At 33.9% G+C, this 20008-nt stretch overlaps 1 protein-coding gene and 1 long non-coding RNA gene across 2 annotated transcripts; both read left to right on the top strand.

Moving 5' to 3' along the window:
* The first annotated feature begins 825 nt into the window (after window positions 1–825).
* Window positions 826–5435, top strand: LOC122588853 (triacylglycerol lipase OBL1-like). The gene is made up of 5 exons (XM_043761069.1): window positions 826–1242; window positions 3479–3672; window positions 3758–3791; window positions 4203–4813; window positions 4932–5435. Exons 1-5 carry the CDS (start codon window positions 897–899, stop codon window positions 5244–5246), a joined length of 1500 nt encoding a protein of 499 aa, XP_043617004.1. The 5' UTR covers window positions 826–896; the 3' UTR covers window positions 5247–5435.
* Window positions 5436–10806: 5371 nt separating this feature from the next.
* LOC122590090 lies at window positions 10807–15783 on the top strand. The gene is made up of 2 exons (XR_006322400.1): window positions 10807–10852; window positions 15548–15783. It is a non-coding gene; the product is annotated as an uncharacterized LOC122590090 (long non-coding RNA).
* Window positions 15784–20008: the final 4225 nt, after the last annotated feature.

Below are 20008 nucleotides of genomic sequence, written 5' to 3'. Positions count from 1 at the left end.
ATAAGATATTACCTATTTTATGCTCTCTACTCTTCTAATTTACATGTATGTGAAAATTAAATAGATTTTTTAAATAAAAAAGTAAAAATTCTTTTTGTAACATATTTATTGTTAGAAGCCGGTAGATGTTACATCCACATCATAGATTATCATTAAAGTGATGATTTAGTGAAATTTTGGATATCACTATATATAGTTACTACTATAGTAATCAAATTAGAAGGGGAAAAAAAGGTTCAAAAGAATAAATTAATTTGTTATAAACAGGTCAAAACAAAAGTTATATGTACAATAACTTAATTTCTTCCAAAAATTTTACAATATGATGAATGAAAAATAGGTAAAATGTGTTCTTTTGTGTATCGTCTAGAATCATAAACATTTTATTGTAAAATCAGATAGTCAAGAAAGATATGGTTTAATTTTGATAATTAAAGAAAATCATCCACGTTCTTCACATGTAGATAGCGTTGAATTATTAGCTAGGGTCATGATTCATAAAGTCCTTATAATAACATCAATAAAATTAAGTTTCGAGAGGACCCACACGTTGGCATGCATTAATAACTTTTTTTTTAACATCTTCTATCGACGTAAAATGTGATTTGGCTCTTTTCAGATTCTGTAGAGTTCTCATAACAAGATAAAAATGGATTGATCTAAGTTAGAAGATGAAAATTCAACGCATCAGTATCACGTTTCTAAAAAATACAATTTAAAATACTAGTTAGTGCACTGTGTCTTGACTATCAAACAAAAGTCACACTAACCATCACATTGTATTATTTTCGCTATAAAAAGCAAGACCATTTGAAGACAACTACACATCTTCTTGCTCAACTTTCTTCTTTGATAATTGTAAACCTCAAAATATATAGCTATATATAGTGATCACCATGGATACCGATCAACTACTGACCACTACTTCTACTAAAACAACATGTGACAAGTCATTTTGTGAGGACTATATGCTACTAAGTCCTAAAGATGTGGGATTTTTGGGTCTTACAAAGCTTTTGTTCTCCAAAAATATTGAAAAGCGAGCGTTCATCGACTGTCCCGATGGAACAGTCGAAGAAAGCTTTTCAAGACGGTTCGTCATCTCCGTATCCCTTGTTGCGCAAATGGTTCTTCATTTAGTGGACAAACCATTGGGTTGGATTGGCTCGGTCGTTGAGTTCATGCCCAACTTTACGGATGTTAATGGAGGATTTTTCAAGCTTCTTTTGAATCTCGTTACAGGTTTATTTCGATCTTAACTTGTTCTTTATATTAATTTGTTCGTTTCACATTTGTTTCTTTTGAATTCATGAAAAGGAAACTTTGAAGGATGAGGAAAATTTTCTCAACTTTTTGAGGGTTCATTAATTTCACATTAATTAAGTATGATATATAATTAATTAACGTGTTATAAAAGCTGTCATGATAAGTTAGTCCACATATATCTTTTGCGGTCTAAAGCGACATGATCGAAAACAGGATCGAGCAGTATTTTCTCATTAATGTTGGAAGATTTTTTTCCCCATCAAACAATTATTTCATTTGTAGGAACAAATAAAAGTTAGATTACAAATAAAAGTTAGATATATTCAAACTCATAACTTTATATAATAATGGAATTTAAAGTGAGTCATATATCTATATCTACTATTTTATAAAGCATTTTGTACTTTTTTAAAATCTCAAAAGATGATTTCAACTATCTAAATTACCCTCCTTCTTTATTTACTAATTTAAACATCTCTATCTATATATACCTATAATATCCTTAAATCTTAACCACTCATGTTTTTCTCTTTCCTCAAATCTCAACCACTCATTTTTTCTTTCTCCTCCATAACTCATTTTATTTCTCTAATTTATTCAAAGTTTTTTATCTCAAAAACCGTATATCGATAAATTATAAAAATTGTATGGGTGTTCTTAAAATTTCATACTCTTTTATTACAGATGTCATTCGATATACTTTCGACGAACTTTTAAATCCGAGTATGGAGCCCGTACGGCTAAGGCGTCTATCTATCACACTCTATGACTTATCACTTCCTATGACCTATCACCCCCACCATCTCACCTCCGCATTGCGCGGGTACTATTGCTCGTGTATATATACGAGAGCAAGTACCCGCGCGTTATGGGCGGTGAGATGGTGGGGTGATACCCAGGTCATAGAGTATGATAGGTTATAAGAGTTGATATATCATAGAGTATGATAGTCAAATGCCTTAGCCGTACGGGCTCCGCCCTCGGATTTAAAAATTTGTCGAAAGTATATCGAATGACATCTCTAATGAAAGAGCATGAAATTTTAAGAACACCCATACAATTTTTATAATTTATCGATGTACGGTTTTTGAGATAAAAGATTTTGAATGAATTGGAGGAATAAATGATTTATGGAGGAGAGAGAAAAAAGATGATTGGTTGAAATTTGAGGAGAGATAAATGGTATTATAGTTATTTTAGATAAATATAAAATAGATAGCAGGGGCATTTTGGGGAAGTACTTAAAATCAATATTGAAAATTTCAAGTTCAATGTTGAAAATCTAGGAAAAATCTGTTTTATAATACGAGATCAAGTACCCGCGCGTTGTGGGCGGTGAGATGGTGATGGTGATACCTAGGTCATAAAGTGTGATAGGTTATAGGTGTTGATATGTCATAGAGTATGATAGTCAAATGCCTTAGCCGTACGGGCTCCAACCTCAGATTTAAAAATATGTCGAAAGTATATCGAATGACATCTCTAATGAAAGAGCATGAAACTTTAAGAACACCCATACAATTTTTATAATTTATCGATGTATGGTTTTTGAGATAAAATATTTTGAATGAATTGGAAGAATAAATGATTTATGGAGGAGAGAGAAAAAAGATGATTGGTTGATATTTGAGGAGAGGGAAATGATATTATAGTTATTTGAGTTAAATATAGAATATATAGCAGGGATATTTTGGGGAAGTACTTAAAATCAATATTGAAAATTTCAAGTTCAATGTTAAAAATCTAAGAAAAATCTGCTTTATAATATAGTATATATATATTTTATAATATAGTATAGATATAGTATAGATATGTATAGAATTTTTCTCATTGCACTTATCGTTTTCGTCAATTCGCTTTGATTATGCTATGTGTGATAACGACGCTAGCTGCATGATAAATATCAAAGTATATGTAATGAGGCCAAACTTTGTATGGCCATCTAACAGAATAATGTATAGCGTGTTCTTGACAAGATTACAAAAAAGATGTTTCTATTTATTAATTACAATCAATATTGATTTTGGGTCATATTCGATTATGACATACAAATTCTAGATGAAAATATACAAGCCAATTTTGAACTATTTTAGTTCTTTAGTTAATATAGTTAACTATAAAGGAAATTTAATTCTAAGTGGTCATATATTATAAGTACCTCCTATCTAGTTATTTCCATGTTAATTAAGGTTAACCGGTGAATGCAATGTAGGAAAACTGAAGTTACCTAATAGCGAATCATCGGAATTCTTGTCTGCGATTGGGCTATGGGACATACGAAGGGATTTAGACAGTAAAATCAAGCATGATGATCCCAGATATACAAGCGCACTCGCCATTATGGCTGCTAAATCTGCCTATGAAAATGAAGCCTATATCAGAGAAACCGTCGAAAAACATTGGAAGGTGTGTGTCTATGTATATTGCAGTTTCTTTAGTAACTCTATTATGATGCTAATAAGCTATAACCGAATTGGTTACCTTATTGCAGATGGAGTTCTTGGAGTTCTTCAGTTGTTGGAACGGTAACTAGCTAGTCTTATAATAGTTACTACATTACAGTAGAAACTCTATAAATTTATACTCGATAAATTAATACCTCGATAAAATTATAAATTTTTCAAGTCTCCACTTAAGTAAATTTACATTCGATAAATTAGTAACTCGTTAAATTAATAAAATATTTCGATCCAACATTATTAATTTATAAAGGTTATACTGTACTTTTTAATTGAATTCTAAACAAATTAACAATATAAAAAGAATTGTACTTTAAATAAGTACACTCTTGAATTTAATAATAAGTGTACAATTATTTTATGAACCTTACCTATAGCCTGTAATTAACAAGACCCATTAAATTTATAGTTGTAATTAACAAGACCCATTAAATTTATAGTAGTCAATTAATATTATTCAAATTAATATGATTTCAGATTACGAAGAGGATTTTACGACCCAAGGGTTCATGTGGAGCGACAAGACAGGAGATACCGAGCTTATAGGTGTTTCTTTCAGAGGCACGTCACCTTTTAACGCAAAGGACTGGTCTTCGGATGTTGATCTTTCATGGTATCACCTACCTGGTATAGGCCAGGTTCATGCCGGTTTCTTGAAAGCCCTCGGGTTACAAAAGAGTCACGGTTGGCCTCACGACATCCAAACAGACGAACAAAAAACATATGCGTATTATCTCATCAGACAAAAGCTTAAAGACCGCCTCGAAGCAAACCCAAATGCTAAGTTCTTGGTAACAGGACATAGTTTAGGAGCGGCGTTAGCCATTGTATTTCCGGCGGTGTTGGCGTACCATAAAGAGACCGATTTGCTATCAAAACTTGAAGGGGTTTATACGTTTGGACAACCTAGAGTTGGTGATCGTAAATTCGGCGAATACATGACACAAGTTTTGGTAACTCATCGGTTGAGATACCATAGGTTTGTTTATTGCAATGATTTGGTGCCAAGAGTTCCCTTTGATAATTCTGATATTTTCTTCAAACATTTTGGCAATTGTCATTATTTCAATAGCTTCTACAAGGGCCAGGTACTAATTAATTAATTTCTCCAAATTAATAGAGTATATCTTTAAAATAATATAATAATTTTGTGCAGTACGTTTTGTGACCATTCAGTTTGGTTAATTTACATGTTTGATATATCAGGTGCTTCCTGAAGAACCAAACAAGAACTACTTTTCGATATTTGCTTTAATACCGATGTTTGGAAATGCGGTTTGGGAGTTAATAAGGAGCTTCATTATGTACTATCAAAATGGAGCTGATTACCGTGAGACGTTTACTTGTCGGGGTTGGAGAGTGATCGGGCTTCTGATCGCTGGAGTGCCGGCTCATGGTCCGCAAGACTACGTTAATCTTACTAGGCTTGGCACTCCTGAACTTTTTAAGAGTTGGTCATTGGATCAATCAACTAATAATGGTGTGGTTGCACCAACTGTGGATAACATGAAATCTGATTAATTAAAATGTGCCTAATGGCAAACAAATGTGTGTGTTAAAACTTTGCAAGTTATTTCCACAAAATGGGGACTACGACAGTATCGATTATGAATTTTAATTTCCAGATAATTAGAATTATTGGATTCTCGGTATTAATGTAAAGATTTATTCTTTAATAAAAGAAATAAAAGGAAAGTTAAAAGACTTAAACCTTACGGTAAATGTAGCTAGTTCTGATATTTTAAGTTAGTGCATTATGATATTTTCATGAATATTGTGGATAGGACATGAGGGACAATCTATTGTGTCCCATGAGCGATAAGTCTTGATTTTATAGACACCACTAGAAATAACAATAATGATTCACAATAAAAGGCTAGTAACATAAATAATAAATTCATAATTAAACTTAACTATCAAAATAATTAAAAACCTATTGTATTTCATATTCATTCGATTTCAACTATATATTATCAGGAAAATGAAAAACCTATTTCATTTCTTTTTTCTAGGTAGTTTTGAAAACTTTTATATTACTATACCACATGTGATTAAGTTCCCATTTGTATGTAAATCATGACGAAAGTCAAATGAGAAACCAAACAGCTGGTTGGGCTTATAAACAACGAAGTAAACATATGTTGATATAATTAATGAAAGAATAGTTGAAAACAGATAAAAATGCATCTATTTGGTATGCTCATAAATAAACGTGTGATGTTAAATGTATATATGTAAACAAATTCAACTACATGACACTTTTTTTTTGTCATCACTTGAACTCTTGTAAATTTTCACATACGAACTCGCTAATCACATTTGATTTTCATAGCTTTTGAAAGAAAAATCTCTTAAATAAACTTGAACGTTTAATATTGTTCTAGTTAATTGAGTATTAGTTTACCTCTTAAAAAAAGTACTTTTTGTGTTTATTGTAAAACATATAGTAATTGTTACGAGGATGATACAAAATCTTGTTAGTATTGGATTGGAAATATTAGCTTCCTGGGCTCTAAAATTTGAACGTCAACAAAAAGGGTAATACTATACTAGGCCCAAATAGAATAGATTGTAAGTTTAAAACTTTAGTTGGTCTGGACATATAGACCTCCGTCGGGCCCAAAAACTAGAAGATTTAAATCTTTAATTGAGCTCCAATAATCAGTATCAGTATCTGTTTTAATGCATGGGCCAGTATCATGCGCATTTAAATTGGACCCAACCTGATTATAGTATTATACAAAGTCATGAATATTTAAATTGGATCACTCCATCATGATGAACTTCAATGGAACCGATAATCTTGATAGAAAAAGAGGGATTGAGCTCGACCCAACTCGATGCCTAACATGTGGTGATGTCACTGAAACTGGTTGGCACACTGTTTATTTTTATTTATTTATTTTTTGAAACAGTGGCATACCGTTTATTAATCTGTTTAGTTACAGGAATTTTTAATGCAGGTTTTAAAAAGATTCGGGAATCGAGATGCAATGCTCTTTATGGTAGAAGTTACTATCTTAATGCCACAGCCCACAACGAAAAAAAAAAAAAAAAACTTGACGTTAGAACATCGATAAAGAGACGGATATATTTAGGTGTGTGTCTTCCAGCATTTGGCATTAAAGAATATATTTAATAATATCATAAGTAATAATATTATATGTTCTCAAATCTTCCTTAAAAACACTAATGGGAAAAGAAAAAGAGTTAATTTCATAGGTTAAATTTATGTGGAACTAGGAGGAAGTTTTGGTATATCATTTTCTTAATTTTCTTTTTACATATATAATAACACTTCAAAAAGACTAGCGTTTCACCATTCAGTACACATCAGTACATCACATGATTAAGTAAGAACGTAGTATATGAGCATGTTTGGCAATAGTTTTTATAAAGTCTTTTAGAGCTTTTTATATGTAGTCATTTGGGTACACAAAAGTACTTTTAGACTTAGATAATGGTAATAAAAAAAGATTTGTTCACTATTACATTAAATTTTTTTGATAGAAAATATAAGAGTTACTATGTACCTATCCAAAAATAATACTAGTATTCATGCAATGAAAGTATAAAAAATACGTAAACATATGAATCTAACAAGAATTTTACAATACAATAAAGTAGTCCTCCAGTGAAGCAAGTTTGAGTCCTGCAGGGGACAAAGTTTTATCCCAATTAATTGTTATGTCTTCGGGCTGTTTAGTTGGGAGTTTCTTCTCCTACTAGGTATTGAGGGTGAGGGGGCTCTCTAGTGCGGACTCAGTTAAGACAACGTAAGCTAGATCTCGTGTTGCGAATACGTACATGATCCACACCTGTCAAAAAAAGAAAAAGTAATAAAATAAAAAAATAATAATAATAATCTCATGTCTAACAAAAACCAGTATTTGTACATCATATATAAGGTACTTAATCCGTAAACAAAAACTTCATAATGTACAAATAGTTATAAATTATTAATAAATTATATTGTCAGATGTGTATTTGCACGAATTTAAGAACCAATATTTTTTCAATAATATAGAAACAATACTTGTCAATATAGAAAAGAGACACTTGCGCACATTAAATTAACATTACTAATTTCGAAAGTGTCCATGGTTGATTTAAGTTAGTCACAATTTGAACAACTACACCCTTGAGGGACACCCATAGTTGGAGGATACCTGACAAGTAGGACACACACTTAAAGTGGAATCGTGGGATTCCCCCGTTCCCATATGACAAAGAAACACATGCATTATTTCCTGCCTTCGACGATTTAATAAAAGACAAGAACTCAAACATGAATTTTGTTATATAAAAACCAACACCACTGACTTACGGAATTAATATTAACCTCATATTACTAATCTTGACAATATGAACGATTATATAGATATATCATGCATCATATTGACTGTATAATAGTCGGGGCCGGGGGTTCAATGAACATTACTATATTATAGATTTTATACACCAAATAAAGATCTCTTGTGAAGCGTCCCTACTCGTGTGTTAGCAAACGTCAAATTAGTTGACAAATTCGGATTATAACATGTTCGTAGACTTAAACGGCTAAACCCTAACCACGACCCTACATGGCTTATCTTCTAATCACATCAATTAACTGTATCAAAATCGACATAAATTCAAATAATGTACGTATTAGACTATTAGCTTAGCCATCTTACAAGAAAAGGAATTATCTTCTGTTTTCTCTAAAATGCGCTCGCAATTAGATATGGAAAATTGCTAATAACAACATTACGAACAATTAGCTAGGAGTTCAAACACTAGAATTTTAATTTGATAATATTTTAAGGGTCTAATGAGATTACTCTTTTCATTTAGTTTATAGATGATTGATGAAAACATTACGCACACGTCGTTTATGATAAGACTTCATAATTACATCATAGGTTCAAATATTTTTATATCGAAGCCCGTAACCCGACCACCAGGGAAAAAGTAGTAACCCGAACACCCACTATTAGCGGCGACGTCTCCGCAAATAGTGGGTCCCCATCTGTCAGTCAACGGCTTTAACTGACCGAATCACGTGGTTGTGGAGCCCACTATTAGCGGCGACGTCGCCGCAAATAGTGGGTCCCCCCACTACAGATCCATCGTCGATATAAACAAGGCAGCCCTCTTTGTTCTTCTTCTTCGTTCGTCTTCTCCATTTTACTCCTCCGTAAACCTTTTAATTTCTCAAAAAATCCATTCTTCTCCATTACTATAACTCACAAATCCGACGATCTATCCCCTCATCATCATTATCAACGTTCTTTTTTACACCACCTACTTTTCCGCCGCCCGGAGTCCATTTTCAGGCGTATTTTTAGCGCGGCACATTTTCCGCGATTATATTTTCCGGCTACCAGTTTGTCGGGGACCCTATTTTCCACCATTGATTACGGGAAAACATATTTGAAACTTTTCCGTTTATTTCCGGCGATATTGTTTTCCGCGACTAATAGTTTTTCCGGCCGCCATCCGTTATTTGTTCTACCTCTTTTTTTCCGGTAAACCTTTTTTAGACGAATAACACTCATTTACCTTTTTATATATATAATGTTATCCAATTTTTATTTCTTATAGAAATTATTAGTTAGAAATGTGTATTGTTTTGTTAGAAAATATATGTTGAAAAAAAAAGTTAGAAAAAATATGTGTTATAAAATATTAGTTATATAAATTTATAGTTTAATGTTAATAGAAATATATGTTAGGAACAATTGTTAGTAAATATATGTTAGAAAGTATTAGTTATAGAAATGTTATAGTTTTATAGTTAAGAAGATTACTTATGTTATATAGTGGGAATGATATGATTTTTTAGAAATTCATAATATTTAAGAAAACATTTGTAGTTATAATATTGTTATTATAGTTCAAAGTATGATTCTTAGTTGAAAACACTTTTTTATGATTGTAATTGTTATATAGTTGTTATTAGTTAGTATTAATGTATAAACAAGGTTTGAAAAAAAGTTGCAAAAAGTGGTCATTTTAGGTATAATAATTTTGGAAAACACATTTGTGTCCAAATATGTTAATTTAGGTCCTCCCTTTTTTTTATGGACTTTTATGTTTGTTTATGTTATTTTATAAATTGGGACGGCTGATGTAGGTTAAATGGCTGCACTTCACGGCGGAGATGGTGGCAACGCCCCTCCAAACTGGTGTGGAATCCCGAATGGGGTTGTAGGCGTACGGGTGGTAAGTATATATTGATGTACGATGCATAAAATATATGGTACGTATGTAATATATATATATATGTAATTTTATTTTGTTTTGCAGGTATTATCACATGGAGAGCTGCTCTGCTAACAACGATCTGAGCGCGAGTTTCAGAATTCGGACGCCGAATCTCGCTTATGTTGAATAACGATCTAGTAGGTGGCAGGCAAGCGGGGACCACGCCAAGTGGTACAAGAGCTATTTGGGAACCTATGTCGTACCGTCCCACATAATTACGATTCGTAGGATCAGGTGCCCCAGCCCATCAAGGATGGACTTACTGACTAGCTTATGTATAAAAACTAATTTTTTTTTTACTTTTTAAATACTTTATTAAAAAAAATGGTAGTGCTAACTATTACTTGGTACTATTGCAGAGACGGTTTCTACTTAGAACCATATCTAGGTCACCAGAAAATCACCCGTACGAGAGGCGTGACCAGGATGATACGTCAGGATGCCCTGAAGATCTACAGGATAAAAAAGCAAATTCAAGAAGACTTGGTTCACTGACAGGGTGGGTCCCAGAGCTGGCAGAACTGAGGTCTCCTCCGTATTGATGCCTCCACAGCGTGAAGTTATCTACTGGTTACTGTACCAGCGAGCCCCGGATGATTGCTGCCCAAAAACACGACAAACAGGAAGCAACAAAATACTTTTGTCAGTACTCACGTCGGCAGTCATACGCTCCGCGTGAATGGCGTTACGCTGTAAGTTATACGTAATTATTTATATCCACGTACTTAAACATATCTCTATACAGATACACATACAATATATACCTGATTAATGTATATACAGAAGATAATGACGGGCGACGTGGGGAGCCGCCCGTTTTATTTGCGGGCCACACGAGACGAGATGGGATGGTGCAGGACGCAGTTATGCCCATTTATGTAAGATCTTGCACAATCCTGGAGAAGAATTTTTTTTGGTACGTCCCTTTGACATTTTGCACCTACAACGTACGGCTTAAGTATGATGGTATCACCTAGTACCCAATCGTAATTTTTGGAAAGACTGGCGTTATACGTTTCGCAACATACCCAACCCAACTGCCGATGACTGTGCCTCTGACTTCGGATCCGAAACCTGCGCCTGCCTTGATTCATATATGGGTGCATTTCTAGATTGTGTAGGTGGTGGCCGAAGATGTCATCTACTAAGTGAATATGGTTGGTCATAGTTGACCAATGGTCTTGGACGATCGCCGAATCCTATAATTTTTGTGTCACATATGGTGTATCCCCGACCCCGTAGGATTGTGACGGGTCCCCCCACGTATATATATCTCAAGACCTGGATATGGGTGCAGTTTTCCGAAAATGTCAGGATTATCTTTGACACATTCTGATTCAGGGTGGAATTGATCGTCGAACAATTTTCGGTTTTCGGATACGACAGGACTGGGACGGCTCGTACGTACTGTGTCTGGCGGGATGCGCAGGTGGGGGTTTATTCAAATCTGGCACTTATATTCCCAGGTCGACTGGACTTGGATTTTCGTAGCCCAGGTGGGTTTTGTTTAGATCCGGCACCTAGACCATAGTAAGAATCATTTCCTTACTGAGGTAGTTATATATACTGTATTTATTGAATAAGACAAATATTTTTTTAGATGTATTATGTATACCTTGGCGGCTTTTTTTCGAGCCGACTGGTCTTCCGCGTGTGGTCTTTTGAACAAGAGGATCTTTCACTTGTGTCTTATCAGCTTAAACATGTCTTTAATTTTTGACAACCAATTTTCTTTTGAGCCTTGGTTGCTGATCAAGAAATTCGTAAGACCATCAACGACTTTATGGACATCGTCTTCATCGTCTACGCATTTCCACGGTGTTAAGTCAAGCTTTTTCCAAAAAGGGTCTATGACATGAGGCTGTATACGAGTCCCTACATTTTTTTTATATAAATAAGTGAACGAAATTATGTCCTTTTGATGAAAAATACAAGTAATAAATCGTACTAACCCGCTTGCATGTACTCGCAATCTTGCAGCACATGGTAGCCCGCAACTGGACTGAACCTTGCACCCACATTTGCTAACATGTCTTTAAGGACTTTGTCTAAGCGTACAATTTCATCAGCCATGATGTCCAAAGCTTTAAGTGAAACCTTCCCACAGGTCCTTCATACAGTTGTAATTATGTTTCCCTTCCGGGTCCCGTTGCTATACCCCAGTTGACCCCTTATTTCGCCTCTTGACTGATCAAGACAGAATCAACACATTGAAGGATTCTAGTAATGTGCATTTCCCCCCTCAATTCTTCCTTCAGTAAATGGTGCTCTGCCTCCACTCTGTTTGTGGTGTGGTTTGGTAGTTGAGGTGTTCATCGACCCAACAGACACCAACTGCTCTCGATATGGGGACAACCAATTATCGGTCAGGTACTTGTAGACGCCTGGAAAACCCGCAAGTTTTTCCTTTAACTCCTTCTCATTTGACTTAACATCGTCAAAAGTCCGAGACTGATAGACTTTTTTCCACCAAACGTTAAGCCTGTCATGCTAACATCTTTTTTCATCCGCAATGCCGGTTCGCAGTGCTGATTATGTTTGCCATATATGGTACCTACACAGCAGATGTTTCGCTTCCGGCATAACAACCTTCAAGCTCTCATCAGCGCCAGCTCCCTGTCAGTAAGAACACACGAACGGCAAAGCTATCAGCAAGGGTGGACCGAAGACATCGTAAAACCCATTGATAATTTGCCTCCCGCTCGTTTACGATAAACGCATACGCTAAATTGAAGTCTTCCCCGTTGAAGTCACGCCGACGATCTCAACTAGCGGCATGTTGTAGATGTTAGTTTTGTACGTGGAGTCTATTTCAATAACCCGGGAAATGCGCGCCATAGGGTCATTGATGTTGGATGAATGAAAAACAGTTCTCCAAGCGTCCATTTTTGTTATTTATGGTGAACTGGTAAAAGTACCTTTTCTCTTGCAACAGTGAAACATAACCTGCGATTAATGACCAGATAGAGTAAATAAGTCAATTCCAACAACGTAGTACAATAGAATATTTAATGTTTGTACCTGCATTGGAGTACGCCCTGCTTGCCCCACCTTCTTCTCATTTTAGGAAGTTCGTAATGTCTCCTTTGCGAGTCAAGTTTCCTGGAAATTCAAGTTTGAGGTTTACCAGGATCTGATGTGGGTACAAACCGCGATCCGATTGGGTCCCCACAAATTCCTTTTCTTCATCCGTTATCCGTCTGGCGTATGCATTCCCTTGCAGATTGGTAGTTGGATTATGATTGTGTCTCCAATCCTTGACAGTTAACCTCCAACCACCATCACGCCCAGGGCGGCCTATTAAAGTGAAGGGACAACCTATCTTACTGACCGTTTGGGTGGGGCCAATTAACCTTGCATCGCGCGCTCCCCCGTGTGACATATAGTGTCACTTTATTCACCACCTCTTTTGAGTTTTGTTCGTCCCCGTATAACTAGAACATAACCCAAATCCATTGTTGTTCTTTGAGCCCACTCCGTTAATTCTTCAAAGGAACCGAACACCTCATCAGTTTCAAAATCCCCAGCTTCGCATTCATATTCACCGTCTGCATCAGGTTGCTCAACACATTATCCGCACTTCAATACGTACGTTTTTTGGGTCTGCCCAAATATCCTCCAACTATCCATCTGAAACAATTCAAGTAAACATCAAACTCATTAACTATTAATGGTGTCCATACTCTATATATATATATATATTTACATCTATACTCAATATATATATATATATATATATAAACAAAACGCTTGAAAAAGATAGATACACAATACCATCAACTACAAATACTGTTAAAATATATATCTTGAAACGCTTGAAACAATACGCTTGAAAAAATACGCTTGAAACAATACACTTGAAAAAATATATATATATACTGAAATTTTTTTTTTCAGAAACTTATATTGTTTCAATATAGTTCCGTACCTTATATAGCATCTAAAAATGATGGGCTACCATCATTTTATCCAATCATTCTTTCGGTATGACAAATTTTCATTCCCAAGGTCGACACAGTATGGCATGCATCACTGTTACTACATGTCGACGACTGACTAAGCTAGTGGTTGATGAAGACGAGGTGACACGTCATCGCATTTGCGGCAACGTCGCCGCTAATGCGATGACGTGTCACCTCGTTTTCATCAACCACTAGCTTAGTCAGTAAGTGCTGGCAGCCTGGTCGGGGTCCCACAATTAGCGGCGACGTCGCCGCTAATAACCTGGTGAGGTTGACCGTTGACCTGGTGGTGTTACCCAATGCCTTTGAAATAAGCATACGCATACCAATAATGGCATTAACACTTTCTTGTTTGTCTTGCATTAAATTCAAATTTGAAACTTGACTAGTGACAACTTTCACTATCAACATATATAATCTTCCCATGCCATGACAGATCAAACTAGACCTTTTTTTCCAATCCAAAGCCTTGTGGTAATGTCTCTGATAGCATGGCAATATCAAAGCAACCCCACATTGGAAACTCTTTGCCATATGGAAACACTCTAAAACACTAGGGGGCCCCCATCCCATAACCTAAAGTAGACAATGGATGTGAAATATCACTCTCCCAAATAAATTACCTTTAATCCGAGGCACATACACAATTAGATGTGTCTTCTCGTCTTATTATTCTTAAATAAATACATATCAGTTATGATAAATGCTCCTAGATAAAAGTTCTCATTATAATGTGAGGTTTTGGTAAATCTAGTACTAAGGGCTGCAGTGCATTATAAAATTGTAAACTTATAATTCAGGAATGCGTTTTTAATATGGAAGGAGCAAATTTTTTTATACACGTTAAATGCAGTCCTAAGGATTACGTTTAACATATCCTTAAAATGTGATCATGAAGATAAGATGAGTAAATATATGTTTAGTAAAGATAAGATGCAATCTCTCTTGAAGATTTTGTAATTAGTTACTATTCATAAAGTCATGATTCTATATGTTTCCAAGATAATACATACACCCAAAACTATTTTGTCAATGTAATGAAACCAAACACTCAGTAGAATTTGTTTTATTTGAGTATAAATATGGGCCCTAAACACTGTTATAGTACAGGATATTTAGAAATTATTTTTGTTAACTTATTAGCAAACATTGTAGTTTAATCTATAAAACATCTTAGTGTAACTTGGCACTTTGTCACAAGGGTAGGAAACAATGGCTTAATCATTTATACGCCAAAATATATGCTCATAATGGGTCCGGCCCAACACACTATCTTCCATATATCGAATCATAGTCTGTTGTATTATGAGAATAAGAATTTTATTGATTTATTTCAAAAAAAATTACTAAAAGCTTACAATAAGGGACGTGATTTTTACACGATGTACGGAAATTTAATGTATTTGATTTTATTTTTTTTCTAACATTTGATGTGTTATTAATAATCAAGATACTAGCAAGGTGCTAGTTGAAATACAAATAAGTTCGGGTTACATCAAAAAATAGAGACAGGGTTAAAATTAAAACTAGACCACTTTGACAATTTAATTCGAATTGAGATAGTTCTGTGAGCAAGCCATTGAAAACTGAGGGACTTCATTTCTCTTGTAGCTAAGTGGATTGATGGAGGCTTGTACGTTGTTGAAGATCGCATCATTGCGGATTCGCCAAATAGTCCAGACGAAAGCTTTTTTCTTTTTTCACTAATGCAAACTTATTATTAATTAATGTTATTTTCAAACTGTATTAACTTAAGTTAGGTAATGTAGCTTTGGTGTAAGAGTTACATTAAATGTTTACTTGTAACTCATAAATATTATTAAATATATGGGTTAGACTTCCTTTGAGTTATGCGTGCTTACTTTTTACCCAATCAAAATCAAACTGAATTTATGAATTTTATATACACATATATATTTATTGTGATGTGAATCGGATGGGAGAGAAGAAATAGCACATGAGGATGAGTAAATGGGTATGGAGATCGGGAAGGTGGACGCATGTGACTGAGAGGCAACGGTCGGTTCAGTTTGTCATGTGTGTGTGCTAACTACTCCAAAAGAACCGTTGCAACATTGTATTACTATTTGCAAATTTACTTTACCTCTTCTTTCGAGTGAATATACTTTAGAAAATTGGTTCATCCACATTTTAAATAAAAAGATTCTATGTTAAATGAAAAAACCTATGTTGCCCACGTGATTGAATGGGTTTTGGAAATGATATTCCTACAACATAATTTAACAATCTACAACATACAATATCTGCATTATGCAGTTATACTATGTACAATAAAATTTATATCTTTGTTGTAGAAACAGTTAAGTTATGTATTTAGATTAGAGAAGTGGTAATTGTATCACATAATATGATTAACCAACCACATTGTATAAATATTACAACATAATGTATAAATAATTAAAGCATAGTTGTGGTAAATAAATCAACTTATATGGTATAAGTATCACTTTAGAATATTATAACTTGGGAAGTAGATTGTCTCAATACATGGATTGTTTATGTCAGTTGTTAATTAGTTTTATATTGTTGGGGAAAGGCAGAAATGTAGAAAAAATGAGGAATCGATGGGATGACTCAATAGAGTGGCCAAGTGGTAAACATAGTTTGTGATCTCCTAGTTAGTGACTTCCAAAAGAAAATGCCACAATGTCATACAAAAGTGGAAAAAGGAATGTGAAAATTGAGAAATAGCAAGTATACAAAATCATAAATATTGCAATGTAGATAACAATCATGGTCTTATTTTTTGATAAAAAAAATCTTTAAGCAAAATGTATAAATTTCTCAACTTGATTTTCTGAGTCCATTTTCCCATCTTTAGTTATGAATATTAGTATTTATATTATATAATATTAACTTGATATAAAATATATAAATGTAGATTAAGTTTTATATGTATTTTCAATGATATTGTATAATTTTTATTTATTATTATATAACATATACAAAAATATTTATGTTTAAAATTATAAAATAAAAACTAGATAAATAGTTAAGATACATATAAAATTAAACGGATGAAATAATTTCATTTATAACATCCTTTTAAACTGATTTACACATTTAAATATCTTTGAATTATGGTGGGAAAACAAAGACATATTGTCAACTCAAGGTGGGCTTAAAAAACACAGGCATATGTTGTTTGCATCTCAAACACGACGTACGGAACTCACATGCTCGCTATCGTTTCTTTTCCAATTCATCTTTTTTATTGAAAAAATACTTCATATTACTCCATAAGTCCACATATTATTCATTGTAACTTATTATTCAACTAAAAGTACATGTTAACACAAAAGTGCACAAAATGATTGCTCTTAATTAAATTAATCGAAAGAGACCATAATATCTAATTTACGTGGCTAATTTAGACAGGCAACAAATGAACATGTATATGTTAAAGGCGTTATACCATTTGTATTGTAAATTTGAGCTTAAAAACATTCACAAAAATATTTATATCAGATCGCTTAATTTTGAATCATAAATCATTTTCATGTAATCTCGAACATTAAAAGGCTTGTATGTTTATTTGTTTACAAATTAACTATTTTAATTGATAATCTATCTATACTCTTTTATAAAAATTATGCACCCCCTCAAAATAGAAATAGTTACTCATATGTCACATACAAAATTACTAAATTGCCCCTTAATAAGAACCCATTATGGAAAGAGTTTTATAAATTACCAATTTTACCCTTAATGAATTAATTTACACCATAAACCCTTATTTTAATACTCAACACTTTAAGCCCTTATCTTCTAAAAATTTTCACCTACACCACTTGACACTATCACCACCACCAATAGTACCATCACCGACACCACTAGACCGTCTTTTCCACCACCGTCACCGCATTGCGCAGGTACCATGCTTGTATTATCTTATAATAATTATCACTTTCTCTCTCATAAAAGTGTTAGACGCAAAATTACCACTTTACCCTTGATTAATTAATTTACATCATCAACCTTTATCTTTTAAAATATCTCCACTATATCTTTACATCAATTACTTACACCCATCACCAACAATAGTTCGTTACCACCACGACCGCCGTCACCGCCACCAGTCGTCATCATCACCAAACCGCTGCTAGTTATCTTATAATAATTATCACTTTCTCTCTCATAAAAGTGTTAGGTGGAAAAATACCATTTTACCCTTTACAAATTAATTTACATCATTAATCCTTTATCTTTTAAATTATATCTACTATCACTTTACATCAATTACATTTACACAAATTACTTACAGAGTTGCACCCACCATGAACAACAACACCACGACCACCGTCACCATCGTCAATCGTCATCACCACCAAATTAACCGCCGCCGCATCGAACGTGTATAATGCTAGTTTGGTTAAATAAATATATATATCATTGAAAATAAAACTTTAATATCTACTTCTAATCCATTATAAATTAGAGGAAAAGTATAATCAATGAAATATATATATACAGTATAACTTTATATTTTTTTTAATCGTCACCAAACTCTAAAACCTAAAACTCCATTAAGATGACTTAATGATGAAATGTTACTTAAAATCGGCTTAGCTCAGACGTATAAAGTCCAAACTCAGCTACATTATTTTTGAGAAAACTTAAGAAAACTGAACTGATAATGAAATTTTCTTCTACTTTTGAACAATGGATTATTAATTGGCTTATCTATACTACCATATAAAAATTATAAGCCCATGCTGAAAGTTTACAAAAATGGGATATGCGAAATGACCAAAATACTCTTAATATTAAATTACATCATTAGTCTGTTATATTATTAAATTTCTCTACAAACTCCCTTTACATAAAATACCTTTAGTTACACTAATTTATTTCGCCACTATCGTCACCATCCGTCACCGTCACCGCCATCACATCACCATCATCATCAGCACCGGCTCGTCGCCGCATTGCACGGGTACAATACTCGTGATTACTAAAAAACTTTTTAAGCATAATAGTTAAGGTGATGGCATTGAGGAGTGGTTACGATAGCGAGTGGTGGGACGACTCACTTGCACACCGCCGCCGATACGTAACCACTCACGCGTGACCGGTTTTGAGTGGTCAGAACACTCATTTTGACAATCGCGTGGAACATAACTCGAGGTATCCAACGGCTCAAATTTTGAGGGTAATGACTCACTTGATTTATTTTAGTACATTATATATTAAAATGTTTTAATATATTTTAATTAAAAATAAAATTGTAGCGCGTGGTAGGTGAGTGGTGACATTGCCAACAAAAATTGAATGAGTGATGAGTGAATAATGAATTTAAGATGACATGATTGGTTGAAAATGAGTGATGAGCAAGTAGTGAAAAACACACTTGCCATCACCTTAATAAACATAAAATTCACTTAAATCCAAATCCTCATCACCCTTTATAAACATAAAATCCTCTTAAATCCAAATCCGATTTCCGAGGTTGAACTGCCCAAATCACACCCTTTTCCCAAACTACCACCTGATACATGGTCCCTATCTTTCCATCTTCCCAACAACTTAAATACAGTAACATACTACATATTTATTTTGGTTATAAATTAAAGAAACAAAAGTTCAGGGGTATCAAGTGAAAACACCACCCAACCCCAAAACACACTTTGCTTTATTCATCAAAACTAAATTAAATCTCTATTTCCAACGCTAACACCATGATGAAACGACATCGTTGTGGTTGCTTTTTTCGATTTTCATACGTTGGAAGAAGCCCAATAAACGTCTTTTTATTCAAAAAAAGACCCTTCACACGTGCATTCTTTTACTGGTTACCTGTGCCATTTTCTTGTTCCCATTCACACTCTCAATCATTACTAAAATATTATTTTTACAACTCATATTGCACCATGCATTTAAATATTTACCACATTCTGATTCAAAAATCTTTGGCTTTTTCGCAACGGCCTCTGAGTTGCAATAGATCCTACATGAAATACGAAGTATTATTATTTTTTGAGCAGGGAGTATTATTTTAAGCAAAATTATGTATATAATATATAACTAATTAGAATACAACTTTATACAAGT

The sequence above is a fragment of the Erigeron canadensis genome, chromosome 2 (assembly GCF_010389155.1).
Source record: "Erigeron canadensis isolate Cc75 chromosome 2, C_canadensis_v1, whole genome shotgun sequence".
NCBI classification, from domain to species: domain Eukaryota; kingdom Viridiplantae; phylum Streptophyta; class Magnoliopsida; order Asterales; family Asteraceae; genus Erigeron; species Erigeron canadensis.
This window is presented reverse-complemented; position numbering and strand designations above follow the sequence as displayed.

Bases quoted from the DNA above. Each gene is read 5' to 3' on its own strand.
- LOC122588853 (XM_043761069.1), top strand. From the start codon at position 897: ATGGATACCGATCAACTACTGACCACTACTTCTACTAAAACAACATGT. The intron at 1,243-3,478 runs GTTTATTTCGAT...AATGCAATGTAG, and splicing joins TCTTTTGAATCTCGTTACAG to GAAAACTGAAGTTACCTAAT. The intron at 3,673-3,757 runs GTGTGTGTCTAT...ACCTTATTGCAG, and splicing joins CCGTCGAAAAACATTGGAAG to ATGGAGTTCTTGGAGTTCTT.